General features: G+C 49.8%; 10 protein-coding genes across 11 annotated transcripts in view; 8 read left to right on the top strand and 2 right to left on the bottom strand.

The window, feature by feature from the left end:
• The window catches only part of Pmar_PMAR024488 (conserved hypothetical protein), a gene marked incomplete at both ends in the record, with an annotated part of 5,060 nt that extends 998 nt beyond the window's left edge, over positions 1-4,062 (top strand). The window contains 17 exons of the mRNA XM_002767247.1: positions 186-286; positions 334-484; positions 538-607; positions 659-815; positions 877-1,004; positions 1,069-1,143; positions 1,188-1,262; positions 1,307-1,433; positions 1,481-1,548; positions 1,852-1,960; positions 2,008-2,145; positions 2,296-2,467; positions 2,520-2,720; positions 2,771-2,964; positions 3,070-3,314; positions 3,359-3,658; positions 3,706-4,062. Coding sequence (XP_002767293.1) covers positions 186-286; positions 334-484; positions 538-607; positions 659-815; positions 877-1,004; positions 1,069-1,143; positions 1,188-1,262; positions 1,307-1,433; positions 1,481-1,548; positions 1,852-1,960; positions 2,008-2,145; positions 2,296-2,467; positions 2,520-2,720; positions 2,771-2,964; positions 3,070-3,314; positions 3,359-3,658; positions 3,706-4,062 — 2,668 coding nt within the window. The remainder of the gene's footprint in view (positions 1-185; positions 287-333; positions 485-537; positions 608-658; positions 816-876; positions 1,005-1,068; positions 1,144-1,187; positions 1,263-1,306; positions 1,434-1,480; positions 1,549-1,851; positions 1,961-2,007; positions 2,146-2,295; positions 2,468-2,519; positions 2,721-2,770; positions 2,965-3,069; positions 3,315-3,358; positions 3,659-3,705) is intronic.
• A 391-nt stretch (positions 4,063-4,453) lies between these two features.
• Pmar_PMAR024487 (hypothetical protein) lies at positions 4,454-4,723 on the top strand (the record flags this gene model as incomplete). The annotated part of the gene is made up of 1 exon (XM_002767246.1): positions 4,454-4,723. The coding sequence occupies one exon, from the start codon at positions 4,454-4,456 to the stop codon at positions 4,721-4,723; it is 270 nt and encodes an 89-aa protein (XP_002767292.1).
• A 4-nt stretch (positions 4,724-4,727) lies between these two features.
• Positions 4,728-7,861, top strand: Pmar_PMAR024486 (hypothetical protein; the record flags this gene model as incomplete). The annotated part of the gene is made up of 14 exons (XM_002767245.1): positions 4,728-5,038; positions 5,084-5,506; positions 5,542-5,678; positions 5,735-5,877; positions 5,925-6,000; positions 6,044-6,184; positions 6,231-6,406; positions 6,454-6,637; positions 6,686-6,746; positions 6,789-6,958; positions 7,002-7,074; positions 7,123-7,225; positions 7,278-7,729; positions 7,777-7,861. 14 exons carry the CDS (start codon positions 4,728-4,730, stop codon positions 7,859-7,861), a joined length of 2,535 nt encoding a protein of 844 aa, XP_002767291.1.
• An 829-nt stretch (positions 7,862-8,690) lies between these two features.
• Positions 8,691-9,818, top strand: Pmar_PMAR024485 (conserved hypothetical protein). The gene has a single exon (XM_002767244.1). The coding sequence runs from the start codon at positions 8,710-8,712 to the stop codon at positions 9,601-9,603; it is 894 nt and encodes a 297-aa protein (XP_002767290.1). The 5' UTR covers positions 8,691-8,709; the 3' UTR covers positions 9,604-9,818.
• A 4,653-nt stretch (positions 9,819-14,471) lies between these two features.
• Positions 14,472-15,637, top strand: Pmar_PMAR024484 (hypothetical protein; the record flags this gene model as incomplete). Its single annotated transcript, XM_002767243.1, has 2 exons — positions 14,472-14,641; positions 14,929-15,637. Coding segments are annotated over 2 exons (879 nt in total), but the record flags the coding sequence as incomplete, so codon positions are not given.
• A 273-nt stretch (positions 15,638-15,910) lies between these two features.
• Positions 15,911-16,757, top strand: Pmar_PMAR024483 (hypothetical protein; the record flags this gene model as incomplete). The annotated part of the gene is made up of 1 exon (XM_002767242.1): positions 15,911-16,757. A coding segment is annotated over one exon (594 nt), but the record flags the coding sequence as incomplete, so codon positions are not given.
• Positions 16,758-17,011: 254 nt separating this feature from the next.
• Pmar_PMAR024482 (hypothetical protein) lies at positions 17,012-17,900 on the bottom strand. Of its 2 annotated transcripts, none has more exons than XM_002767241.1 (4): positions 17,757-17,900; positions 17,578-17,676; positions 17,447-17,535; positions 17,012-17,403 (listed from the first exon to the last, which is right to left on the bottom strand). In XM_002767241.1, the coding sequence occupies exons 1-4, from the start codon at positions 17,860-17,862 to the stop codon at positions 17,191-17,193; spliced, it is 507 nt and encodes a 168-aa protein (XP_002767287.1). In that variant the 5' UTR covers positions 17,863-17,900; the 3' UTR covers positions 17,012-17,190. The 2 variants fall into 2 exon arrangements, with proteins under 2 accessions (XP_002767287.1, XP_002767286.1); XM_002767240.1 differs by having other exon boundaries at positions 17,447-17,532.
• Positions 17,901-20,212: 2,312 nt separating this feature from the next.
• On the top strand, positions 20,213-21,356 carry Pmar_PMAR024481 (conserved hypothetical protein; the record flags this gene model as incomplete). The annotated part of the gene is made up of 1 exon (XM_002767239.1): positions 20,213-21,356. Exon 1 carries the CDS (start codon positions 20,367-20,369, stop codon positions 21,354-21,356), a length of 990 nt encoding a protein of 329 aa, XP_002767285.1. The 5' UTR covers positions 20,213-20,366.
• A 336-nt stretch (positions 21,357-21,692) lies between these two features.
• On the top strand, positions 21,693-23,068 carry Pmar_PMAR024480 (cysteine desulfurase, putative; the record flags this gene model as incomplete). Its single annotated transcript, XM_002767238.1, has 3 exons — positions 21,693-21,753; positions 21,801-22,607; positions 22,659-23,068. 3 exons carry the CDS (start codon positions 21,693-21,695, stop codon positions 23,066-23,068), a joined length of 1,278 nt encoding a protein of 425 aa, XP_002767284.1.
• A 333-nt stretch (positions 23,069-23,401) lies between these two features.
• Pmar_PMAR024479 (hypothetical protein) lies at positions 23,402-26,012 on the bottom strand (the record flags this gene model as incomplete). The annotated part of the gene is made up of 11 exons (XM_002767237.1): positions 25,706-26,012; positions 25,569-25,659; positions 25,434-25,520; positions 25,285-25,393; positions 25,162-25,238; positions 24,995-25,097; positions 24,805-24,948; positions 24,642-24,757; positions 24,347-24,592; positions 23,502-24,302; positions 23,402-23,457 (listed from the first exon to the last, which is right to left on the bottom strand). Exons 1-11 carry the CDS (start codon positions 25,991-25,993, stop codon positions 23,402-23,404), a joined length of 2,118 nt encoding a protein of 705 aa, XP_002767283.1. The 5' UTR covers positions 25,994-26,012.
• Between the last annotated feature and the right edge of the window lie 1,331 nt (positions 26,013-27,343).

Raw genomic sequence — 27,343 nt, 5'->3', positions numbered from 1 at the left:
ATGGGAGGAGTGTTGGAATAGTTGTTTGCTTTTCTAAGGGGCTGAGGTTGAGGGTTTCCTCACTAACTATGGAGGTTCACGTACGAATTTGGGTGGAAGTTTACAGAAATCAGTAAGGACTTTGCGAAATTTTAATATTTTCATCCCCAGCATATGCAGTAGAAGATGGGTATATTTTTGTCTAGGTATGCAAAGGGCAATATAGTGGTGATGGATAACACCTATAAGGTGACGATGTTGTTGAGACGGTATGCATATAGTGATGAGGAGAAGGTGGAGGTTGGATGTAAGAGAGCTAGTGGTGGTAGCATGGGCAGGTGGTTGGTGTGTCAGTGCCGTACCCATTGGAGTTGGCAGCTAAGAAGGGGGAGACGACGACCGGGGGGGAGGAAGGGAAATACGTGGATAGCATCACCGAGGAGGTGCTGGTGAAGGAGCTGGGCGGACGGAGTAATGTGAAGGGGATGAGCTCGGCTGTCCTGAGGTGAGGAGGGTTGGGCGGCTGATCGCTATGGGTTGATGGTTGTCTCCTGTAAGGCTGGTCTCCTTTGCTTCGCCACAACTGGCGACTTTGTCTGTGAGGAACGCTATGATGCAAGAGGGAGAGGTGGGAGAGGAGGGGTAGAGGAGGGGTTGTATTAATGGGCTTTGGTGTCAGGAGGAGCCTTCTAAGATTCTACGACGGGCTATTGGATGGTGCTATGAAGCATTGAATGAAGTGTCTACTATTAAGGAGGGGAAGGGGTATGGTCTTGAGGAGGGTGAAGGAGGAAAGATGGTCGACTATGCTCCGCTTAAGAGACTTCTTAAAGGAGGTAGTAGTAGTAGTAGTAACTTACTACTAGTAAGAAATTGACGTTAAGTGGTTATTGTCAGGCGGCGATGATTCTTCCGTTGTGGAGTATCCCTCCTTCACCGAATGTGTGGATGACTACTACACTCGACTTATGCGGGCCCAACTGGAGGGACAACTCGTCCAGAAGCAGAGCCAAATGATATCTAAGGTCCGCTATTATCATCATCAGCTTAGGGCGGCGGCCACGCCCTCACTGGTCATGTTCTGCTTAGGTGGAGAATATCAAGTCCGATCAACGTCGTAGGATGGGGGAGCTTGAGAAGGAGCAGCAGTCGTTGTGGGAACAGGTGACAATTGCATGCATGGGTGTTGCCTATATCACATCTCTCAGGCGGTGGCGTTAGAGGCTAATACGACACTTGCTGATGCGGCTATTCAGATGGTCAATGCCCTGCTAGCAGCAAAGGTAGCTGCTGCTGACCGGTATGGGGAGGCTCAGCGTTGGCATAGTTACGGTGGGACGAGCTCACGATCGCTGTGAAGCAACAGCAGCGGGCTGGGCATCCCTTAGCGATGCATATTCGTCAGTTGGCCCTTGATAAGAATAGGATATCTATAGTGCTTGAGAAAGCGGCCAGTAGGAGAGTGCTGGTATGGCTCGTTGGTGGTAGGGGAATTGTGTAGGCACAGATGATGATGACGATGGTGCGACGACTGTGGAGGTATGGCTGGACCTTGGCAGAACGGCTCAGGTGGGTTACGTTATAGAAGATCAGAAGGGTTGTTACCTTTCCGTGGTGGACTCCGCTCCGAAGTCTTGTTTGTGGTCGTGCGGGGGGCATTATATGTGTGTTGGTGACAATAAGGAAATTGTCGTTGGTTTTGGTACACTTTTGCTCTGAGTCGTGGAGGTTTTGTTAATGTAGTGAGGATATTCCGAATCTTAGCTGATGAAAGCAAACTTATTTTCCAACACTGTATATCCCCTTGTACATAGTAATGACAGATGCCGCTGCAAGATTGGTATTATTCGGAGTCATAGAATCGTTGATCAGGCTAATGTCGCACTACTCCACGAGAAGAGGAAGGGGATGCAGGAGAAGATGGGTAAAACTGAAGAGCAGATGGCGAGGGCGGTGAAGATGGCTGAGAAAAGGCTCAAAGGTAAGTGGTGGAGGTGTGCCGGTTGGTGACTGGTATGTGTTTGTTAGGGAAGGGCGCTGGGGGCAACCAGGCGGCTGCGGCACTGGGAGGAGCAGAGAAGCAACTGCTAGCGAAACGGAGGAAGAAGTTTTGGTTTCAGAAGTTTTTCTGGTTCATTTCTAGCGACCGACTGCTGGTTTTGGCAGGTGAGGAGGAGAGGGCCGTTTAGCTGATGATCCTGATGATCTCGTTGTTCGCACAGAATGCTTGTACTTGTTTGAGTGGTTTGCTCTATGGCTTACTTTGGCCTACGAGTTGCGAAAGGAGTGGTATCGGGCTCGTGGTTGTGTTTGCAGGTAGGGATGCTCAGCAGAACGAACTGCTATGGCGACGGTATCTAGCACCAACTGATATTTATGTTCATGCTGATCTTGCTGGTGCTGCTACTGTGGTGATAAAAATGCCCAAGGGGGGAGTCGAACCTCCGCAGCGGACGTTGGCCGAGGCTGGGCAATATTCCCTATGCAGGTGAGCTTCGCTCCGCTGTGACTGTTGTTGTTGTTGCAGTAGTTGGTCGTAGGTCTCGAGCATGGGACAACAAGATCGTCACATCAGCTTGGTGGGTGTGGGCCAAGCAAGTGTCGAAGACTGCACCAACAGGGGAGTTCCTCTCGACGGGTAGCTTTATGATTCGGGGAAAGAAGAACTTCCTTCCTCCTACTGGCCGCTTGGAGATGGGTCTTGGGGTGATGTGGACGGTCACGGATGATAGTGCGGAGAAGTGGGCTGCTTGAACGGCGGCTGTTGCGGTGGTGGCACGTTTGGATGCAGGTACCGAGCTAAGAGGGTTCAGAGGGAGAACCTATTGGAGGAAGAGGAAAAGGAGCGGCGTATTGTGTCGACTGAGGAAGCAGAGGAGGAGGGGCCCGGAGTGGTGGAAGACTTTGATTTTAACCCAAAGGGAGGGGAGGGGCCCATCAAGAAGGGCGGCAAGGAAGAGGGTGGTCAGGCGTCAAAGGGAGGAGGTATGAGCCGACAGCAGCGAAAGCAGATGAAGAAGGCGGGAGTGCATAAACAAGGCGAGTTTGCTGATAAATAATTTCGTGGCACAGTGAAGGTTCTGTCTTCAGGTGGAGATACGGAGAGTTCAGCAGATGGGCAGCGTGGGGATAAGGAGCAAGCAGGGGGGAAGACGAAGCCACTGACTCGGCATCAGCGGAAGAAGCTGGCGAAGATTAGAGAGAAGTATGGAGATCAGGATGAGGAGGAGAGGCTGATCAGGATGAAGCTGATGGGCAGTAAGGAGGTAAAGGTTGTTGAGGAACAACAACAGCAGCAGCAGCGACAGGATGAGGAAGAGGACGACGACGTAGTGGTAGGAGATATTTTAGATTGCCCCATGCACGTGGTCGAGTTCAGGAAGAGGCTTCGAGTAAAGACGTGACTACCGGTAAGAACATCTGCTTCAAGTGCGGTGAGGAGGGCCATCTAGCGAGTGCCTGCCCGAATGCTGCTGCCGAGGCACAGGCCAACAGTAGTCGGCAAGTTGATGACCACGAGGAAGAGGAGGAGGAAGAGGAAGATGAAGAGGAGGCGAAGGTCACCTCGGGCGGTGGGATAGCCCATACACTTGATCGACTGCAATCGTGGCCGGAGTGGGGAGAGGATGAGGTCCTTGGTGCCGTCATGGTGTGTGCTCCCTATCAGGCTATGACTCAGGTAGAAGCCCTGGTTGGTCGCTGTTGTTGTCAATGCTGTTGGGGTAGATTCCAATTAAAGTGAAGTTCACTCCGGGCCAGATGAAGCGGGGCAAGGCAGCCCAGCTGGGGTTGAAGCTATTGCAGAGTCAGGTGGAAGGAGAGTTGAAGTCTGCTAGGGCAGCAGCAGCAGCGAAGGCTCCTGAGGGAGAGGATGGTGTGGAGGCGACGCCTGTTGCCATCGACCGCCATGCATTGGATCTTGTACGCCTCGTGCCGATGGAGGAAGCGTCAGATGCGATAGGCGTGAGCAATGTGAAGCTCGCGGCTAGCGGAGTGCAGAAGCTACAGCAGAAGTCTAAGAAGGAGAAGAAGCAGTTGGCCAAGCAGAGAGAGAAAGAGGCCTTGCTTGCTATGGACGGATGAGGAGGAATATCACTGCTTACTGGGTGACTCCCTTGTTTAGAATGTTTCTCCCGTAGCTCTACCTCGTTGCGTTGAATGTCACAACCGAATCTTTGGCCGTCTTCCTGCGACGTCCCTCTTGCGTTTATGAATGTACTTGTGCTGGTCTTAATTTCCAATCGTTTTGTTTTCGAATTCATTTCTCAGAATCGTTAAGTGTTTGGGAGCCTCCGGCCATTCGAGACGTATACAGCTGTATATGTCTTTTCAGGACTAGCGGACTACTTGATGACGTCAGCTCCATAGTGATTCGGGCTCCTCATCGGCTATGATGATTTGGCGGAGTATTCGATCTTGCACTCTGTTGGGTTGATCGTCGGTGTTTTTCCGCAGCAGCTGCCCTTATCATCGAATGGGTTCTCGGGAAGTTCATCCACAGCAGCCGGACGAGAGAGCAACTGCATTCTTCCGTGCACTAGATCAGTATAATAGGGCCCTTGAGGAAGATCTAGAGGTGGCTGCTGTGCGTGTCGAGAATGACAGCGGTCTGCGTCCAGCTAGAGCTGACAGGAGACGACAGAGCTCGAGAAGCATCCCCAAGCCTGATGACCAGGGCACTGCTGTGTCCCAAGGGGGCAACGACGTCAATGAGGAGGATCCTTGGGTTGAAGCCTGGGTCTGAGGCGATGACTGAGGCCCTGAATCGAGCGAAGTCTGCCCGACAGAAACTCGTGTATGAACTTGAGGAATGCAAAGTGGCCTGCCTGTCACTAAAACAAGATATATCGGCGGAGCGAAGCAGAGCTGCTGCACTCAGAAAAACCATCAAGAACGTTCGAACAGAACTTCGTAAAGCCCTGGACCAAAGAGGCTGGTTGCTCGATCGGAAGCACAGGATAGCAGAGGAGTGTCGAGACTTGGAGAGGCAGGTTGGGGAGATGGTTGGTCGGCGTGGAGCCCTCATGGCGGAGTTGGGCAGGGACCGAGAGGACGTACGGTGAGTCATTGCTTCTACTCTAATGCTGCTTATGTGCGGGCTCAGGTTGTTGAAGCAAGCGTTGGCTACGGCTAAGGCTGAGAAGATTGAGCTGGGTCGGCTGGTCAGCGCTGCTAAGACAGAGGCCAGGCGGTGGGCTAATGGGATTATACATCAAGTCAAGGAAGCTCAGAGTGACTCTGAGATCCGTCTCACTGATATGGCAGTGGGAGGGCTCACAGCCCGAGTGGGTGAAGGGGAGGCAGAAGACAATCCACCTCCTGAAGCCACAAGAGGCGTGTGGAGCGCCCAGGAACACTGGCGACAAGAGGAACGCGAGAGGATACCTCACAAGAGCGAAGACATCATAAGACGGGAGCAGCCCTCGACGAGGCCCCTTGTCAAGCCCTGGGCCAATACAGCGATGCCGACCAGTAGCAGCAGTAGCAGCTCATGCATCACCATACCCATGTCGTTCGAAGGTGTCGTGTGAGTGTACATGGGGTTGTTGGGTTTGCTCGTAGATCTGTTGGGTTCCACAGCCCACTGAAAAAAGTCTTAGACACTTTCTCCCTTTTTTATGGGATGATCGGTCCCGGTGGGAGTGCCCCGTCCTCGTCGTCTTCCTCGGCTCTGCAGCCCCCGGGCGATCCTATCAATGGTGAGAGCGGCTTCGGTGATAGAGCATTGCCTGTTACTGTTGGGGGTCACTCTTAGGTGGGAATAGTGACGGGAGAGCTGCCGTCGGTCGCCGACTGAAATCGCTGTGTCCCCACATTCTTCCCGACATAGAGTTTCCATCCGAGACGTGCGTCAGAGTCGGCCGTGGCCCACCGAAGCGCGGCGATAACGTGAAAGTTGTGAGAATGGCCGTTGCTGCTTGGATGAAGCTAGTCTTTTCCCTCAGGTTAACATCAACGTCCCACAGGTCTCCAAATTTCATTTCGAGCTCTCTTTGGGCGCCCCTCTGCCAGGCCAGTCAGGTGGGCTCATCGACCACAGATTCCCCGCCGACACGTGTTTCAGTTGCTGGTTGGATCGTTAGCAATCGGAGTCGCGGTGGGACGTATGTAGGTAGGACTTTGCAGACGTGCCGTAAGGTTGGCCGTAGTGGGGTGTCCTGTATCGCTGACAGTGAGATGATATTTCTATTCCCTCCCAACAGAGGTAGGGTGTCGCGGTGAACTTTGGGTGAATATATGATAACTGCCAGGCCCGATATTGGGATATCAACTGATCCTGGGTGACGCTTCTGCTCCGTCGACCCAGCCTGCACGACAACCGACGACTCCGCAGCTATCAGGGCAAAAGCGCAGGAGGGACTCGAGCTCTTCGGAGTTACCAGGCGAGGAGGAGATCGCGGAGGAACTACGTTGTGCTATCTGCCAGGTGAACCGTTCTATGCTGATTCATGGTCGTTGAGGATGTCTTTTCAGGACTTGATGTATCGGCCGGTGATGGTCTTGGACTGTTTACACAATTTCTGTTCGTCTTGTCTGAGCCAATGGTTGCAGCGCCACACCGACTGCCCTCAGTGCCGATCTAGAGTGAGAAGTGTGAAGCCCAATCGCACTGTGGTCAACCTTACAGAGAAGCTTGTGGAGGGTGACAAGATTCGAGGTACCGTATGTGCATTCCTTCCTGATCTTTAACCCTGTCCTTGTCTAGATAGACGATCGGATCAGGATAAGCGGCAGTCGGACGATTCGGACACTCTGCTGAAGAACGAGTACTGTTCGTGTTCTGCTCATCCACATTCTCTCTTGTGAAGTTACGACCTCAGTAAAGTGAATCGTGGCTTCCTATTGGCTGCTCACGGCTCTGCCACCTCAGCGGGGACGGTAGGCCGTAGTGACATATCCTACACCGACTATGATTCCTATGATGAATATGAAGACGAGTACTCCTCTCCTGATGATGATGTGGGGCTAGGCCTGGCTAGTAGCACTCATCTCAGCGGTCATTCCTAATTATCTGTCCTCAGTGGCCTTTGGTATGTTCCAACAAGTACCGTGTTCAGTCTGTGGCTACTGCCATTCTTTCGACCCTGTACCGGGGTAAGTCCCATCGGGCGGAGAGCGCTTCATTTGCCAACTTCCTCTCAGTTCCCGGTGCGTTCGAAACGCCCTGCATGTGTCTTGCAACACTTGCCAGAATGTCGTCCCTGATAGGCCAGATTTGCACGTACGTTGTGCTATCTGCACCAAGGTGAGAATGCACACTAACCTCAACCGTGACTGTCCTCCTATACAGTATTCAGGCCTTCTGTACTCCAGCGACCACCAGGCCATGTCTGGCTGCAGCAAGGCGAGCTCTTGTCGAGCCACTTCCATCCTCCCCGGCCCGGTTGTGGAACTCTGACCCGAATCTGCGGAAGCTGAAGGACCTGGATACATCTGGTGGCTACGTCACCCTTTTCCGAGCATTGGGTGACAACAGCTTTGAGGCTACTGCCCTGGAGGAGCACTTGAGGGGGGTGCACAAGCATATCGGCGATGTGACGCGAGAAGTGCTCGGTCGAGACCAAAATGCGAAATTCAAATTTGAAGTCGATGGCGCTGCTAAAGAGATCCAAGTTCGGAATTTCTACAATGATCATTATGTATGCTCTAAGTGCGGCTACGAGGCTGTCAAGCAGTGTATCTTCCAGTATCGCAAGGCGCTCTCTGACGATCAACTACCTCAACGATGCCGAGGTCGTGAGAACTGCTGGTGATTTTACCTTTATGGGGTGCGCGGCCCTTTCTAGTCTTACTCAGGTACGGCATGGCGTGCCGAACTCAGAAGCACAACATGAACCACGCCGCCCGACTTAATCATATCTGTGATCGAACTAGATTCTGAACACACTATTACAGTAGATTATTTTAACGAGCATGGCGGTTGAGTATAATAATGGCGAGAGGGGTCTTCGCTAGTTTGGTTGTTCTCGGGAGAACTTTTCCCGAAATCGGCTCGAGTCGCCGCTCGCATGTGAATGTGCGAATTCGGACTCTCCAGAACGGTTCTGGATCTAAAGCATTCGAGGCCCGCACTGGACGTCCTCGTAATAGTGCAGAGACTGAACTTGTGCACAAGCTTGAAGATGAAGTGAATTGTCAAAATAGGCGGTGGGTGCGGGGACGAATGAACTCGCACATGGCTCCGCTCCGCTATGCTTATGCGTGTGTGGTCCACGCTTGTGGTAGGAGGATCTGCCCGCTCCTGTGGGCCAGTCTGCCAGCTGCATTGTATCGATTGGTCGCTATATGTAAATAGACTCCGTTCAGCCATCGTCAGCTACCTTTTCGTTGTTGTCCGCCTGTGCAGCCCTACCTGTGCTGAATAGACAGTATAAGGCGGGCGCGAAAGCCTCATCCTTTGCTAACGTGTGCATGCGTCAAACGATCGGTTTCGAGGGATTTTTTTGGAGGCTTACTGTTGGCACCCCTGCCAACTTCGTCGACCACAGCCAAGTATTATCTTACAACCGTGTCTACCTTTGGGATTCTAGCATCGACTACCTATTGTATCAATCGACGACCCGATCATGACTGTTGACCACGTGCGTCACGTCACGCAGCCGAACCGCAGCAGTTCGTGTCTCGTGGTTCAGCGGAAGCAGACGAAATTTGTGCCTCGCTATGTTAATGTTACTGCAGGTGTTCTGATTCTGAATATTCGCTTCGTTGTTAGCTTTGTCGCGCCTCAATATGGTACAGAGTGATCCCAAGCAATACGCCAAAGACCTCCATGCCATGGCAGATGATCTCACTGCCATGATTGACGAGCTGAACTGTGATCCCATCATTGTCCGTTTTGCTTGGCACGACAGTGGGACTTATGATAAGTCCCTCCCTTGGCCGGAGTGTGGTGGGGCCAATGGTGGAATCAGATTTGATGCCGAACTCAAGCATGAGGCAAATGCTGGGTTGGCCAAAGGTCGAAGATTCCTCGAGCCCATTAAGGCCAAGTACCCCGGTGTGTCTTGGGCCGATACCATCCAGTTGGCATCGGCATGCGCCTTGAAACACTGTGGGGGGCCTGACATTCTCCCCAATATGAAGTTCGGCAGGAAGGACATCTCTGGTCCTGAGGAGTGTCCTCCCGAAGGGAGACTCCCCAGCCCTGACGGCGCCGCCGACCATTTGAGGAAGATCTTCTACCGTATGGGCTTCAATGATCAGGAGATTGTCGCTCTTTCTGGTGGTCATACTATCGGTAGGGCCTTCAAAGATCGTTCTGGCACGGTTGAGGAGGCTGCTGGACGCGGTACTCAATACACCAACGGCAGCGAGGTGGCTCGTCTTGATGGAAAGGAGGGTATCGGTATGAAGGGCGGCCGCTCTTGGTGCAGGAAATGGCTCAAGTTTGATAATGAGTACTTCATCAACATCATGGAGGATGCCAAAAAGGACTCCGATGAGGACAACGGCTTGCTGGTGCTGAAGACCGATAACGCTCTTGTCACAGATCCTTTCTTCAGAGAATATGTTGAACTTTATGCAGAGGATAATGATAAGTTTTTAGAGGACTATGAGAAGGCTCATATCAAGCTGAGCGAGCTCGGTTCTGAGTTCATCGTAGATGGTGGCATCAAAATGTGAGGTTTTCGATGATTCTCATCGCGATTTGCGAATGGTCAAATTTTTCAAACATGAATTTCGTTCTATGCTCGGTGAGTCGGCGGCCTTCCATATGTCAAAAAGGCACTCGTGATTCAAAAGTCCATTCAGATGAATCTGTTGTGCCGTATCAGTCTCGCGAGCAAGTTCCGGACTAGTGTGATTATGGATGGCGAATGGCAGTGCTACCATCACCTTACGGTCTTTACACTTCATTGCTTTTCGCCTGATTGATAGTTGTGTTGTTTCAAGTTGGGGCTAGATGCTGTATACCTAGCTGGCACCGCTCGATATTGCTCATTGTTATTTACAGTGATTTGTGACTCGCAAGTCATTTAGAGAGGCTATCTCACAGGGTGTGAGATAGCCTCTCACTCATAACCATCAAGCGACTTCACTAGTCACTAGAGCCTCCTGTCCACATGAATAGTTACGGGATGCCTGGCCTGACTGCCGAGCTCGGTTGCGCACTAGAATAAATTGAAACTCTGGCCTGAGCTACCCGCTTCGGTGGAGGGTGCTCCCAATCCAGCGACTCCGCATACAACCATTGCAGCGTTGAATCTTCCTGAGCACTATTTCGTGACCTTTCCAACGCAGCATAATGACGTTTCAAGATACCTTAGTTTCTACTGAGGTAACCTCATGATACTATCATGCCTACCGTAGCAATACTGGTGACTAAATTCACCGATGATCCGACTCTGACTGTGAAAGCATTATATAGAATGTTTGGATGGTGGAATACTGTCAATGATGAGCTCCTCTTTATATGACGTTAGCTCAAAGCAATGATCAGCATCATGGTCGACAACACCAATTGCCATCCAACGTGGCTAATAGATAGATACTTCAGGGGAAGTTCCATAATGTACGCAACGTACAGTACGTGGGCTATCTCGCTATTCATGATTTTATTCCCTCGTGGCTTATATAACGTTGAAGGCAGCGATGAGGCAGCATGAGGAGAAGTAATCGAGGCTCACAATTTCGTTTTGTTCACAAAACTGGTCGCCAATGGCGACCAGTCGCTGGGTCGAAAGGCCAGCACTGCTTCAGTGCCGAGTTTCCAACTGACTACTCAGTTGCCATTCAAGAATGCCGGCCACGTCCCCACGTTGAAATCGGCTACATTACGAGCTGTTCGTCCCAGATCCACGTTGGCTCGGATGCCTAAGGCGAAAGCTCGACCAGGGTATCCGGCTCGTAATTTGGTAGATCGTGCAGACCTGTTTGTGTTGCGATGATAGTGGGAGGACTTGGGGAAATAGTGAGATTGGTATAGAAAGCTAGACCTCGGGAGACAGGCGTCATTCTGTTCTTTACGACTCAATTCTTTTCTGCGAGACTTAGGCCAACCAGGATACATTTTTGGGGCCTCTTTCGAGGATCTCTTCAAAGCTCAATAAGTCGATGATTTGAAGAACTCTTCTTGAGGTGTTTTTCAAGGAGGATTTTGAGAGCGAATTAGACTAAATTTAGCGGTTCCATGCGTAAGAAGCTCAAGAATGCCTCTCTGAAGAAAGCACGTCCACTGTCTCTTGTCCTCATGGAATGAGGTGGCAGAGCCTGGAAAACAGTCCACCTTATAACGTCGTAGACTTATGGAGTAGATGCGGCTACTTTTGTTACTAACTTCACAGCTCGAGTATTGGGTGCTCAATAGGAATCGACTGTGACGTTTTTACCTGGGAATTTTGTCTTCAAAATACAATCAAATTTCCAGAATGAATTCTCTGAACAAGCGTTGTTTTCCGAGCATGTAGTTGTTTGTGATGGCCCAACATCGTTTATCATCTTCCTCTCCACCGCGATTACTAGATCGGATATGCCGAGCGTCTCGAAGGGAATTGATCTTACTGGGGACCACAGCCCAGAGCCTCAAGTTCAAGGACTGGCATCCTATGCATTTTACGGCGGCACTACAACGCTTGGCTAGAGTGGCTGAGAATTCGGACTTGCCTTTCGTGCGCTGCCTCGTTGGCACGGCACTTGAACCAAAACGACTGTACTTTTATGAACCAGACCAGTATGGGATGCTCTTATGGTCTCTCGGTAAACTCGGGAGGAATTCGGCCGACAGGAAACTATACTCACAGCTGTTAGCGCTGGCGGGAGACCATATGTGTACAATGTCGCCGCAAGCTTTGTCATCCGCTCTGTACGCCATTGCTAAGCACCAGGAGAGATTCCAATCGAGAGACGTGAGACAAGTGATGGAGTCCGCACTGAGTCGTCTCGAAAACCTTGACGATTTCAGTCCTCAATCTGTTGCCAATATAGTATGGGCATATGGTAAAGCTGAACACAGTATCAACTTGATTGCACTACATTCTGTTAGCGGCCACATCGAGAACAAATCGGCGGAATATGAAGGCCAGCACATTTCCAACATTCTGTGGGCGTTAGCAACATTGGAGTGTCCCGAGGGTAGTCGTATGGTCTTTAACACTGTCTCCAAGAGTTGGCTGTCGGTCTCAACAAAGCGAACTCTGTTATCACCTCAGAGTATGGCGAATATTCTTTGGGCGTTTGGGAAAACTCCGTGTAATTGGCTAGATTCAGCTTCCGTTGAGCATGCAGTTGTGGCGCTTGGAACTGATCTGTTGTCACGTTTCCCTGAATTCGAGCCTAGGGGCATCGCTAACTGCTTGTGGGGTATCGGCGTGTGGTCTAGTCGAGACCATGCTGCTGCTCATCTCTATTCCAAACTGCTCAGTTGTCTAGCGCCAGTGTTACGGGGACAAATTCCGGAAATGAACACAACTACTATGGTCGCCTTGTGTTGGTGCTATGCTAAAGACGACAACGGACTGCTTCGTGAATTAGCTCGATCGGCGATGAAGCGCGAACGCGAACTTTCTGCTAAGGACCACCCGACACTGTTCTGGTCAGCAATAGCTGTCTTGTCTCGCGAAGAAGTGGGACTCTTGTGCACCTGGTTGGAGGGTACTACTCCGCGTAGTGCAGCACAAGTGTCCAAATGTCTGTGGGCTCTGGTTGATGCCGGGTACTTCGATGACGACCTTGTTATCAAACTGGTGGCTGCCATTGACCTTGACACTCCTGTCTCTCCGAAACACTATGCCTCCATCGTATGGGCTTGGTCTCGGCTATCCCCGCTAGCACCGACTGATTGTATGGAGACCCTCTTTAAGTATCTGCATAGAATTCTACCAGCGTGTGGTATTGAAGATCTTGCTCAACTGGCAGGGTCATTCGCGATTATGGGACAGCACGACTTAGCCAACAAGTGCCTTGAAGCCATTCCTGTATACTTGTTGGAGACTCTATCAGAAGTAGGAGCATCGCAGGTTGACCAAGCACGAGTTAGTTGCGCTGTTGCTGCTGGTGACGCGATCCCGTGTGGAATCGTCTGGCCGTCACCTAGCCCGAGCCACTTCCAACTTCAAGTGTTTGAAGCACTCCAAGGGCTCCATCAGAGTGTCAAGGTTCAACAAGAGTTCGCAACTGCAGTGGGTCCGGTAGATGCACTGATATCTCGATCTGATGGGCGACGCATTGTTGTCGAGGCGGACGGGCCCTCGCATTTTCTAAGAGCTGCCCGAGGTGCGGATACCCGACGTTTGCACGGTCGAGCCGTGTGGAAGGGAAGGATCGTGAGTCGCTTGTTAAACGCCGAGGTTGTACGCGTGAACATCGCAGACTTCAGCAAGCACTATCTGACTGGTGGGAAAGAAGACGCTCATCGATTCGTCTGTGACTTGGTTGAAAAAGCTTTCATGTGTTCTGCATGATATTAATAAGTTTCTGAGTAGCACATAGTTCTCGGTCTTCCGAGTAATATCGGAGATGGTCTGGGTTTTCCATATGTCGAGGTTAGCTGTGCTCGTATTTAGTTCTATGCATACGGAAGTCCGTCGTATCTGTGTAGAGGGATGATTGCATCCTATAGCGAAGTATTGTGTTTGTTTCTGTGTAAGTTGTCTCCTTGGCTATTGCTCCATGTCGCAGTGCATATTTCAGCCTAGCGTCAAGTGAGCCTACTATTGATTATATTGATAAGTAAGTTCTTCCTACAAGTCCTCTACTTGTGGCGCTCCCTCAATGGGAGATAAGGAAGGCGTACCGACCCTCAACACTGCTTGCCCCGCTGGAATAGTCCAATCCGTCTCTCTGGAATCATAGCGCTGCTATATGTATGTCGGCGTCTTTCATTGGCATCTTGGTTTGAGGAGAAGTCGTCAGAATGGGATTCTCCACTTCATGGTTTTTACGCATGGGTGTAGAATGTGGGGAAATATGCACCTGGACAACTACATGTGTTCCAATGTGTAAGTCTGGAGGAGTTTTAGGAAGTTCTCGCAGGTTTGTGTACATTTCTAACTGAACTCGTATTTCAACTATGAAGCCCATGCCCGTTCAGTGTTGGAATATATGTTTGGTTTCGTCACTTCATCATGCATTTCTACATACGATTTTGGGCGGAAGTGTGAAAATATCAACACTTCCATCCGCAAAAATTGTTGACGTAGTTGACCATGTGCATGTTTTCCTACGTTGCTACTGGTTGTTGTGCGTAGCCTTTGTGTCTGTGTTCTCGACGTGACCTATGCAGGTGACCGATCGCATAAGACTTGCGATTTGCCCTTCGTGTTGTCGCTATGTCAGCAACTCCTACCGTAAGTACCCAGCTTGGTCAGAGCGCCGTCCTTTTGTCTGGTGCCATATTTTTGGGTACTTTTGTTGCCGCGGTCTTCATCTACAGTCCTCTGAGGGGCAGGTTCCCGTCACTTTACCAGCCTCGTCGGTGTATAGAGAAGTTACGATGTCCGCTGTCCTCGAAAGTTTATGGTGCTTTCATGGGGTGGATACCTGGTATTATTAAGATCACTGATGACGAGCTTCTCGAAAACGCTGGCCTCGACGCGATAGCGTTTATCCGACTATTGCGACTTGGTACCAGAGTCGCCGTTGTTGGCTGTTTGAATGCTATCTACTTGATACCAGTATATAAATACCAGGGTTCCGGACCGGCCAATGAAGATGAGCTCGCTCGGTGGAGCGTGGGCCACCTGGCCACCCGTAGTCCGTCGATGGTGTCTACTCTGATTGCTTCCTACATTACTTTTTCAATAACATTGTATTTGATATATACTGAGTTTTCGTGGTACACAGCCAAACGGCATGCTTCTATGTGCCGCGAGAATGTCGCTAACTACAGTGTCTTTGTGAGACACATACCTCCATCGCTCCGCTCGAATCATCGACTAGGTGAATTTTTGAAGAGCTCATTCCTGGTGGAGTGGCTGATGTTGCAGTTGCTCTTGACTTGGGAGTTCTCAGCAAGAAAGTGAGAGAGCGAAATAAGCCCGTTCTGATGTTGGAACATGAATACAACATATGGCATCACAGAGGTGTCCGTCCTCAAAAGCGCTCGAGCTTTTTCTCTAAAGAGAAAATTGATGTTATTGAAGTTCTTGAAGTACAACGGACTGTGTTGAACGATTTTATCGAGAGAGATTTCAGTGATGCTGAGTGTTTCCAGGAAATGGTCGATGAGCAAAGCCCAAGGCGTAAAGTGCTGGACATCTCATCGGGGGCGAACATGGTGCCGTTGGTCCCTCTGAAGAAGCTCGTGCCATCGAAAAGCTTCCGAGTCCTCTCTGATGGCTTCGTCACATTCAAGTCACTACAGTTCACTGCAAAGGCCTTGCAAATGCAGCTCTATGACGAACCTCATGCTCTATGCATTGAATCAGCGCCGCTACCTGATGGTGTTTACTGGAGCAATGTTGGTATGCCGCATTTCCATCAGCAATTAGGTATTGTGATGTCTCTGGCGGCCACCACGGCGTTGTGCATTTTCTGGACTATTCCTGTCACTTTCGTTGTGTCTATATCGAAAGTGTCCTTCCTGAAGGAAGAATTACATTTCCTCCAAAAGCGCTCTAGAAGCCTGGCCTCCTCTCGGAATCGTACTCCAACTCTTATCCCCCATTGCCCTTGCGCTGTTGAACGAGCTCCTGCCGTTCATATTGGGGGTTTTCTCGAAGTGGGAAGGTCACGTATCGATGACAGCCTTAGAAGTTTCTCTTTTTGGGAAGCTGGCGTTTCTATACATCATCCAAGCATTTTTCGTCAGTGCTATCGCGGGAAGTCTGCTCTCCGGGCTACGAGATGTGGTAGAGAACCTTCTAGGAACATTGCAGAATGCATTGTCTGTTTACCTACCACAACAGTCCTACTACTTCATGTCGTTTGTCTTCGTCCAGATCGGTCTTGGCTTGGGCATTGAACTCACACGCCTGGTACCAGCGCTTCTAGCCCTGTTCAGAAGATGCTTGGGATCTAACCTGTCGGAGAAGGAGCGCAGCAGACCATGGTTGTTCTTAGATCCTCTGAGCGCACCTGTCGAGCTGAACCATCCCAGAGTGCTTTCTACCATCATGTTGTTTTTCATGATACTATTCGTGTATTTTGTAATGTCGCCAATATCCAGCTTCGTGATGGCTATGGCTTTCTCGTTCTTTTCCCTCGTATACAAGAATCAGTTTGCGGTGGTGTACGCCCCAAGTTGCGACACTAAGGGTGAATTGTGGACTCGAGCGATCCGATTCATCTTGGCTTGTCTGATTTCCGCAGAGTTCACTGTCATGGGCGTTTTGGCGATCAAAGAAGCCGCAGTAGTAGCACCATTGATGTTGCCTTTGTTCATTGGTACAATGATTGTACTACAATCCTATTCTGGTGTTATCTCGAGGAGCGTCATTTCAAAGTGGCATCATCTTTACCGGCCAAAGTCTTCGTCCCCATTGATCGTGAGCGAGGTGAAGGGTTCGCGAGCGCTTCGTATACTGGGTGTTACAAACCCGTTACTATGCGACAGAGGAACTTACAACCTGATGTACCTCAGGAAGTAAGAACTGCTGCTGACTGCCTTGAGGATATGTCTACACCTCTGGGGGAAGACTCCGCTTGAATAGATTGAATGAAGACGCGGATAGCAGCAGGGATGAAACAGTATCGTTTGTTGTTCCCATGTTGTGATATGTCAATCCTGCCTGCGGGTGTCGTTTGTGGCTTCCGCTCGAAAAACGAGAGGGATACCTCCGATTGTCGGTTGGTAGTCAGTTAAGAAGTACACTACTGTTTTTCTGGCAAGATCTTCACGCGGATCTTCCGATCCTTCCACATACAGATTTCTACTCATTCTTGACGCTTCGTGTTGGTCACAATATAGGGATAAACAAGTAGGTTTGTTGAACAAGAGCTCAAAAAAGTTCAAATCCATTCGGTCAATGTGTTGTTATCAATAACTCCATGGCTGAGCGTGTTCCCAACGCAAAGACACTTACCATAGATAATGAAACTCTCGTTTTTGCTCTACTGTAATCACCGCATGTAGACTAACACAAATCTCACCGCGTAGACAGAAATGGCATCGATAATGACTACTATGTAAAGAATGATGTTTCCTATTTCGACACCTATAAGCATCAGCCCCGGATTAAGACTGGCTTCAATGAGACATGACTTGCTAATTAACCTCTAATACATGACAACACCAACGTGCATTGACTGGTAATCGAATCAAACATCATAGTATTAATTTCCGCTTATTCCGAACCCGCTTCGCTCCGCCCATTGTCTCAGCCTGACATATCCTTCAGAGCTTTCGAGCTGTTGACAGAGGCCATTGGTCGTAGTTGCGCCAGTAAAGGCACTCCCGTCCATATTTAATTCTCTCTCCTCCTCGACGATGGCCATCATACGCTTGTGCGAAGCTTGAAGTGCAGCACGAAGGTCCTTCAGTGACATCTACTTGGAGCGAGCTCGATCATAGGCAAGAGTTGAGACTCACCGAATCGGCGGATTTCGGGACGCATTTCGCATTCATGTCAACCACAACACCAGAAATTTCCGGCAAACTGGTGGGACCAAATCCCCCTACTAAGAAAATTGCGTCGGAATGGTTCATACGCTCAACCGTACCATGATCCCATTCGCATTCTGAATGCTCGATCTTCGACGGAGGCGGCAGACCAAAGTTCTTGATGTGATTAGTCCTAGACGTGGAGCTTGTGGTCGTACCTAGTGTGTGATAGAACTCAATACCCGATTCCAATGTAAGCCATATACACGTTTCGAGCCTATGGTATGCCAGGTCCTACTTCCGTCAGTATCCTCAATATTTCTAGGATCAGCACCCAAGTGGAACTTCCCAACTCTCAAGTTCGTATCGATGTGATGTTCAGCCTGTCTGCTGGTGACGAGCATGCTGGTGTTATTGAAGACAATAACAGCGAGATGAAACTACATGGTCCAAACAGTGTTGGAATAAATGTTCGCTTCCCTCAGCTGAGTCCAGAAGTTTCCTCACTGATTATAGAAGTCTAAATACAAATTCGGGTAGAAGTGTACAGGAACCATTGAGACTCCCCTCAATTTTCCTCGAAACTTCGACAAATGTCACCTACACATGTAGCTGACCATATGCATGTATTCCCACAGAGGGACCAACTTACTCGGACATTTTACTTGTCATAAACATCAGAAGGAGCTGATCTCTAACAAGCGTTCATATAGCATGTCACACACATTTACGCGACACGTGGGGTCCCTGTAGGCGTTAATGTTGTTGTGAATCTCCATGTGGGTGCGGAGATAAGGTACGTGCCCGCTTCGCCCGAGTCCGACTGGCAACACTAGACATAGAGGAAAGATGTAATGACGTACTGACGATATGAAGCAATAAGAGAGCTCGAAAGATCGAGCATAGACCAGAAATAACGAGGTAAGTTAATAGTGCACGTACATCATCAGAAGTTCGAGAAGATGCGCATGCGTTCTACCGGCAATTTTCATGCTGATGCGCGTGCGTGCATCATAGAAATAAGAGACAGCGCGATAGCATCAGTATTCGTTACTGCCTCTAACACGCCGCTGATTCAACTCGTTAAAAATTTCCCAAGGAACTGAACGAACAAGATATTGAAAACTGCACAAGGGTCGCCTCTTTTCGGAGTGTGAGAGCCTCTGAATAACACATGGAGAACATTCCGCTTCCATACTAAACACCAAATGGGGTATCGATGTATAGCTCGAATTTCGAGCCTCGAAATACAACCCGTAATTCAACCTTGTTCTTTTCTCCCACCATGCATACGTATATAAGTGGAGAAATCACGCGAAAGTTGCAGACCAGTTGGTGCTTTTACGAAATTGTTATTTCGGATTCCCAGTAAAGTGATGAATACGAGGACATTGAACTCTCCCAGCTGGCCTATGTTGTAGTATCTTCACATAACCTATCTACGAGTACCTGGAATTTTAACAAGGAATGTACTAATCTGCTCAATGAAGCGAGCGCCCCGCCTTACTGACGATGAATTCAGCCAGCCTATGGGAGTGCTGACAACCGCATAGTAGAATGAGTTGCGGGCAAAGATGTGCGCTGTAGTGGAGCGTGGCAAGTACTCAAGTAGTCCAAGCGAACACCATACGCAACGTAGCGGCGTGAACAATAGTAGACTAGACGGGCCCAGAGAGGGATTGTGCGGGTGCTCCAAGAGCACAATACACACACGTGAACGTAGAGCAGTTCACGTGAGATTCTTTGTTGGCGACTCGCCATAGATAGTTTCTGACTGCAAACTCGTGATTATCTGCGGCTCCGTGTTGGAGCATGCATTAGTGTATGTTAGGCGCAATACTGTGATCGAACGAGAAATTCTACCCCATAACTAAGTTTGCTAGATTGTATATTACTCGTACGAACAATGCAAAATGACAAGTTTGCTAATAACGCTAACAGAGACGCAGTTTGAATGAGCAAAACTCTAGTATATATTCCCGTAGGGTGTAAGTTACAAGAGAGCAAATAGCCGAAACATAAAAGTAGCGCAGCGTTGTCACATACCGACAACTGCCAATTTGTATATTTCATGCAGGAACATCACACAAGAGCAAACCTTGAAAGATGCCAGACTACATAATCACAACGCGAAACATACTAAACAGGAAAAGAGCACAACTTGCCAGAATAACGAAAACGTGCGGGCGAAGGAGCACACTTGCGCAAAAGTGCCAGCGTGTAAAACACTCCGGGGAAATATACAATGCAGCAAAAAAGGAGCAAAACAGAGTGACTTGCTGGAAAACACTTATGATTTGCTACTTTCAACATTTGGTTGCTAAAACCTATACCAGAAATTGCTAGGTTGTAAATGTGGTTGCTACTTTATACCTCAGAAAGCAGCACATACAAAAGAGCAAAAAGGTGAGACTGTCAGAAATTATAGTATTTGGCAAATCCACAATATCAGCAAAAAGTTGCCATTGCCGGATTGTATTATACCGCACTTCTGCATAGTCGTGGATACGGCTCAAAGCAAGGATGGAAGGAACCGGAGGATTGAAATATTGGACGTGACCATACATCGACCTCTGTGGCTCTTCCTAGACGACCAGTTCCTCATCCGCCTTACCAGACGATCCCGATCGAGGTTCCCCTGCGCACCGTGGGGTTTGAAATACTCAATAACTATAATGGCGCGCGCTAAAGCGTGTGCTCACTTGGAAAATTTTGTGGGTGAATTATCAACACACTGAGTTGTGTTGCATGAATGCCTACCCCCAGAATGTTCAAGTCTTGTGATAGGTTGTTATGTTATAGTCTGGGGTTATCCATGGGCACACTGCTTTGGGCATTTCGTTCGTGTTGATGGAGTTTTGATAACTTGGGTGATTTATTGAGTTTGTATTCGAGTCGTCCTTCATCCATGGGAAACATCTGTGACTCCTGCAGAGGCAGCACTTCTAGACCCGTGCCCGCGGCAGCTTCCAACAGTCAGTCGGCGAGGGCAGCCACTACCACCGTTGGTGGGGCCGTTGACAAAGTGCAGTATGCTAAGGACATCAGAGCAATGGCGGACGAGTTGACTGCCATGATCGATAGGCTGAACTGTGATCCCATCATTGTCCGTTTCGCCTGGCACGACAGTGGGACTTATGATAAGTCTCTGCCTTGGCCGCAGTGTGGTGGGGCCAGCGGCGGCATCATCTATGATGTAGAGCTGTCTGACGCTGCCAACGCGGGGCTTCCGAAGGCGCTGAAGTTCCTTCAGCCGATTAAGGCCAAGTACCCCGGTGTGTCTTGGGCCGATACCATCCAGTTGGCATCGGCATGCGCCTTGAAACACTGTGGGGGGCCTGATATTATTCCTTATATGAAGTTCGGCAGGAAGGACATCTCCGGTCCTGAGGAGTGCCCCCCAGCTGGGAGGCTTCCTATGCCTGAAGGCGCCGACCATTTGAGGAAGATCTTCTACCGTATGGGCTTCAATGATCAGGAGATTGTCGCTCTTTCTGGTGGTCATACTATCGGTAGGGCCTTTAAAGATCGTTCTGGCACGGTTGAGGAGGCTGCTGGGCGCGGTACTCAATACACCAACGGCAGCGAGGTGGCTCGTCTTGATGGAAAGGAGGGTATCGGTATGAAGGGTGGTCGTTCTTGGTGCAGGAAATGGCTCAAGTTTGACAATGAGTACTTCATCAACATCATGGAGGATGCTAAGTCCAAGAGCAAGGTTGATAACGGTCTCCTTGTCCTCAAAAGTGACAATTGCCTTGTCACGGATCCGTCGTTCAGGCCATACGTCGAGGTCTATGCTAAGGACAACAACAAGTTCCTCTGCGACTACGCCCAAGCACACATAAAGCTGAGCGAGCTCGGTTGCCAATATATTGTTGACGGTGGGATCAAGGTATGAGGGGTATCTGGGGTTTACCATGATTCAGTAAAGGCTCGTCTCGAAGGGTCTACTCGCAGTCTGGTAACTCGTTATTCCGATTTTTTCTCGTCTAGCTAGTCTCAATACATTCCACGGCCATGGCTTTGCGTTGCATAATGATGATGGTGAAGGGGGTGGCGCTCTGTCCTGATGATAGTTATGCTTAATTCGTGCTGATGACTTCTCGTAGTCGCTCACGAAGAGTTGTCGTGGCGGCTCTATTCGGGTGGGCGATGGTTGCCACCCTTTATGTGAATTACTTTTTCTTGACACCATCGCGGACCCAGTCGGTTGCTCTATCACAGCCTCGTTCCGATGTCCTCTACCGGTCGAATCTTCGGCTTAGTTCATCTCCTAGGGAAGCTAAAGGCTCCCGGTATGGACTAGGTTGGTTGGCGCTATTTGCTGTGGTGGGGGTTGCAGCACGGGCGGCTCTACGGAAGGACTTCCCGTATTTCAAAGATCAGGAACTGACCTATCTGGATTCGGCTGCGACCTCGCAGAAGCCGCAGGTAGTACTGGACGCGATGGATCAATTCTACACCGAGACGAATTCGAATGTTCATCGCTCCGCTCACTTGGCCGCTGAACGGGCCACGGAGGCTCTTGAGCAATCCCGAGAGACGATGGCGAAGTTTATAGGAGCGAAGGGAATTCGAGGGCTAGTCATAACATCGGGGGCGACTGATGGCCTCAATAGGTTGGCGGGCATGGCATCGAGGAATGGTCTTCTGGATGATGGGAAGGTTTTAGTGACAGAGATGGATCATCATAGTAATATTTTACCATGGAGCACTGCTTGCCCGAGGACAGAAATGGTGAGGGTCGATCGTGAGTCGGCTGAGATCGACATGGAGGATCTTGCTAGTAAGCTCGACGACCACGTAAGGGTGGTATCCTTCGTCCATGTGAGTCACGTCACTGGACATGAAGTTGACGTTGACGCGATTCGGAAGCTGGTTCGAAGTAGGGCACCGAAGGCATTGATAGTGTTGGACTGCACACAGAGTGTCCCTCATCAAGAAATCAATGTCGGGGAGCTGGGGGTTGACGCTATTGTCTTCTCTGGTCATAAGATGTACGGCCCTACCGGTGTTGGGGTCCTGTGGTTATCTGACCGAGCGCTGAAGATGCTGCCTTTACCAGCTACCAATGGGGGAGGGGCTCTCGAAGATATTGACAGCGACCTCAACATTAGGTACACCAACGCTCCATGGCGGTATGAACCGGGTAATACACTAATAGTGATTGTTGATTGAGCTGCATGCCTCTTATGTTCAGGTACGCCGCCTTTAGCAGAGGCAGTAGGGATGGCGACAGCCGCTCGTTATGTCATGGACCATCGAGAGGAGATCAAACAGCATGAAGAAGAGCTGTTGTCGATCACACTCGATGAGGTGTCGAAGATTCCTTGTAGGACTTTGGGAGGTTTGAAGGCTAATCGAGGAGCCCCTATAGTGTCAATGACCTTCGATGATGTTTTCCCCAACGACGTGGGTACGATCGCTAGTGGGCTGCAAGGCGTCTGCCTTCGCGCTGGGCATCACTGTGCGATACCACTGCATCGAGCTCTGGGGGAACAAGGCAGTCTTAGGCTTTCCATTGGGCCGTATAATACCGAGGATGATGTTAAGAAAGGTGTTAATGCCATCAGCGAAGCTCTAGATCTCATTGCCGATAATACTAAGTGATATTTGAGTGACTTGGGTTGTTGGGTTGTTCAGTGGGCAAGGTCCCACCTATCATTCAATGCGTGGACAACAGGGACAGGAAACCGTAGAACATTCACCACGATTTAGGGCATATGTGGGGGACTATGACGATGTTTATCACACTATGAGTATTGGACCTGTTCATGCACTAACCCATGACGATGTTGGATTTGTGATGTAACACAGCTCAGATTCGCTGTAGCGCTCACTGAACATCTTCCAGACGATAAGCGGACGTTCTCCAGGAGGCCACGACTATCAGTAACGCAAATACAAAGATTGTTCAGAAACACATCCATGCAGTAGCAACACTCAGCGATGTCTCCGTCGGAACAACGTAGCGGCTGATGAAAGTGCCCATAGTAGACCTAAGTCACCATTGCGGACACCTCAGACGTCGAAGGCTTTCTACCTGGGTCCACTTCCCCGAATTGGTTCCTCGCCATGTAAGGATGCAAAATATGTCTGCTGACCTTACCAAGATCACCGGCGATCTCCCAACCATCATAATGTACTGGAGATATGCGCCTCTCTGGACAGCCTAGTGGCAGGATACCCCACGTGTGATAGGCACTCCCGCTACTACGGGGACCCAATACAAGGTACCGCTTGAGGCAACCCATAGTGCGCAATTTGGGAGTTATCTCGTCAACGCCGTCATCAAGGGAAGTGACCACTGCTGTTTGAGGACTGAAATGGTTGTAAAAATCGTTCAGTGTTGCTCGTAAAGGAGGAGGCCACTTGAGCCGACCAGTGTAGGGACACAGTGCTGGGCGATAGTCCAGGTGCTTCGGGAACGATGTCACAGGCTCCACCATAGACTTCTCCTGTTCCTCGTTCCCCTTAGATTTACCCCATGGTCGGTGCTTGTCAGTTGTGGTCTCCTCGGATAAAATCTCAATAGCGATGAGCTTCACTTGACTTTCCGGCACTTGTGCAGTGATGTACTCGGTCAAAAAATAACACAGCCTGGTTGAGTCCGGTCCGACTACCAGAACGTTACTGTTGTACTGAAGACAGTACCCAGCCAATGCCGTGACGAATTCGTGGGTGATGGCATAGCTCGTAACGTCACCAAGAGAGTGTAGCCAACCTTTCATGGGACGATTCGGTAGTGGCCTCGCCCTCGAGCCCAACTTGGCTGTTTCCCAGTCCACCAGATACGGTAGGAGGAAATCATCGTCATCGCCCTCCGCGGGGATACGGCGAGTCGCTGAGGACGAGATGGACAAACAGCCGAGGCCTAACGCTCCCCACCTATATTATCCAATACCCATCTTTTGCTCGGATCTGCAATCCTCACTTTTTTGAACTCCCTCGTACTTTCCTTCTGGTCCCGAGGAGCTTCCAGTTGCATGTCGTTGTAATTGTGCAAAGCGAATGCCTCCTTAACAAGAGCCTCGGATATGAGCTCAGCACCGCTGTATTGAACTAGGGCCTCGTAAGCAGAACGTCGACCATTACAATCTATCTTTCGCTGTCGCAACTGGGCTTTCTCAAGTTCTGAACAAGGGATGGTATCTTAGGTTCAAGCGAGGTGCAGACGGATCACCTTGTACTAAAGCTAGACTCCACAGTTTGATATTTATGATCGCGAGAAAGTGCGGTAACTCCTTACGCATGGCGGTCATGTGAATCTTCACTCGCTTGTTCCGGTAGTCGGCGTACCTACAAAAAAGGTTTATGCCCGACTTCTTAGCCTAGTGGGAACTCACTGCCGCCAAAAACGCGTGACGTGATTGCGCACAAGTTCGAATACCTTCCCCGGCATAAACCTCATCCACGGTTCCATATGAGCGCCATTTCGTAGAGGCCCGGACCGGAAGGTCATGAGCTCGAGGAACGCCTTAGCCGGAGTCCTATAGACAGAATTAATTGGCAAGCGACTATCCCTGGACACCTTACCCTAGCCTCATGGTGAGCGGGAGGTCGTCATTGTTCGGAGGGCCTATTATACGCATACACGTTGGGCTGCGATACACTCTGTGATATACCGCCTTCTCATTGACTGATTCGAACGGCAAGGGGTCGCGTATCGTCGTCCTGCAACAGCCGCAACAGTTGACGCTTACATTTGGTGCGGTCGTCAAAGAGCAACCAGTCGTTGATATCAGGAGGTATCGCTTTGTCAACAGAGTGTATCCATTCCCTGACCATAACAGTGATGTGACCGATCGGGCGGTTGTTCGCCGCACCCAGCCACACCAGACTGAGTGTATTCTTCGTAAACATGGTCGATGATTGCCGCCATCTCCTCTTGAGTGACAACACTCAATGCAGCTGCTGGCTCGTCTGGGTACTTTCCTGAATGCCTCTTTCCTGGACCGACCTGGTCGTGGCCTACCATGGAATTGGGCATAAGCTGAGTTCAGCTGTTGGTTCAACGTGCGACGTATGAGCTGGCCACCCCACTGTGAGTCGACGTTGGAGCCTGTTAGCGAATAGGAAGCACAATTCAGAACCTCCGGTCAGTACTCACTTGCCAATAAGGACCTTTCCAGTGCTGTGACTTGTAAATACGTCCTCCTAGGATCTTGTCGTAAGGCGGCTTCCTTCACCTTTGCCAGGCTCTGAGACGGTAAACCTCTGGGCATGATGTGACGTGAGTCGACTTACGTCCGCAGTGTTGAAGGGGTTCCTAAGCATCGATGCTGAGAAAAGCTCGATGGCTTCTATTTGGCCTCTGGTGGCTTCTATCATAGCATTCAGCGACGGATCCTCACGGAGGAAATCCGAGGCTGGGTCGCAAGTTGTGACTGAGCCGGACGGTAAGAGCAGTTGTCGAGAGGAAAGGTCAGTAGAGGTCGAGGATAGCACATCCCCGGCCTGGGGAATGAGGGCTCTCCTGGACCGGTTTGGTCTGAACCGAGGGATGAGTTTAGCGGCTTGCAGACTATAGGGCATTTTCAGTGAAACTGTAAGCAGTGATGCATCCTGGTGCGTCCACTATTCACTAAAGGGTTATTCCACTGAAATATCAGCACTACCCGAGCTACGCTGATGTGTTGAATAAAGCACCATTCTTTTTGTATAGCAGTAGGTAGTTGGTTATGAACAGATCTATTCTTCAGATTTCTCATGATTTATGAACCCCTCAGTGTTCCCATGAGGATGTATTCAAGCAGACTGCCCGAATCATAGAGGAGGATAATCCTCATTATCAGATCGGCGTCACCGAACCGCAAATCCATAGTGAATTTCCCACACTGAATTACCTGTTACCAGGAATCACAGAATGATAAGCAAACAAGGGGCACTAATTTGGATATCTGGCAACGCACTTCACAGAATTTGAGCATGCGTGCACGATTCGCACGCATACGTACGTCTGCATCACACACTGTGTAATTGGTACAAGCTACCAAGCTCGTTGCTGATATTACAACTCAACGCTTACGTACCGATCTAATGTCGTAAGGTTAGAACAGCACCACGACGTGAACCTAAAGTCAGTCCTAAGTCTACATACCTGAACCGATGAACATGATGAAAATAGCTTGGTTGGTTCGAAGTTCGAAGGCCTGCAAGATGCCACACCCTATCTGCATCTTGCACAAAATGATGACTGTGGTAGATCGTGGCGCTGGTAGGAGTTCGAGGCGGGCATGACGGCTGTTCAGGGGAACTTCCTCTGTCATATAGAGAATTCATCACTTTCTTGGGGGGGGGAGCAAGAGGTATTATCAGAGGCGTATAGAGCATCTTGTAGCAGAGGTTCTAGTGGAGAGGTCTGTTACTAATGTAGCCATCTCACTCAAGCTGTTCTGTTGTGTTGTCCATAACTTCTACAGTTGGTCATTCACCTTAGCAAAGTTTTTGTAAGGAGGAAACTTTCGTAAACTGCCCTTTTTGTGCTCGGATGTTTTCTAACCTTTTTGGACGCCTTTCGATTGGAAACTAAGGCATATAAAATTACCGTGGATCGTGGATACTTAGGGAACAGTACGAAGTGCCTCTTACAGCATGTAAAGACGACTCCTGAAGATCCCACTTGGGCAGGTTATGACGGTGGAGACAGGTTCCGTGTACTTCACATCATCGTGCTAGCCCGACGATAACTTGGAGGGTAGTACCGGAGTGACGGAAGCGTCCTAGGAACTCAAAAGGAATATATTCAATCCCTGATGTCCAATCGAAATGGCGGAGGTGTTATTCGCTGTGCTCACTTCGATGGCTCACGGACAGTCGTAGTTGACGTGGCAGTCCTCTTCTCCACCTCTGACTAAGCCTGTGGTTTCATGTCGCTGTCCTATG

This window comes from Perkinsus marinus, assembly GCF_000006405.1.
Source record: "Perkinsus marinus ATCC 50983 genomic scaffold scf_1104296970858, whole genome shotgun sequence".
Lineage (NCBI taxonomy): Eukaryota > Perkinsozoa > Perkinsida > Perkinsidae > Perkinsus > Perkinsus marinus.
The sequence above is the reverse complement of the archived record's forward strand: the minus strand, read 5'-3'. Positions and strand labels throughout refer to the sequence as shown.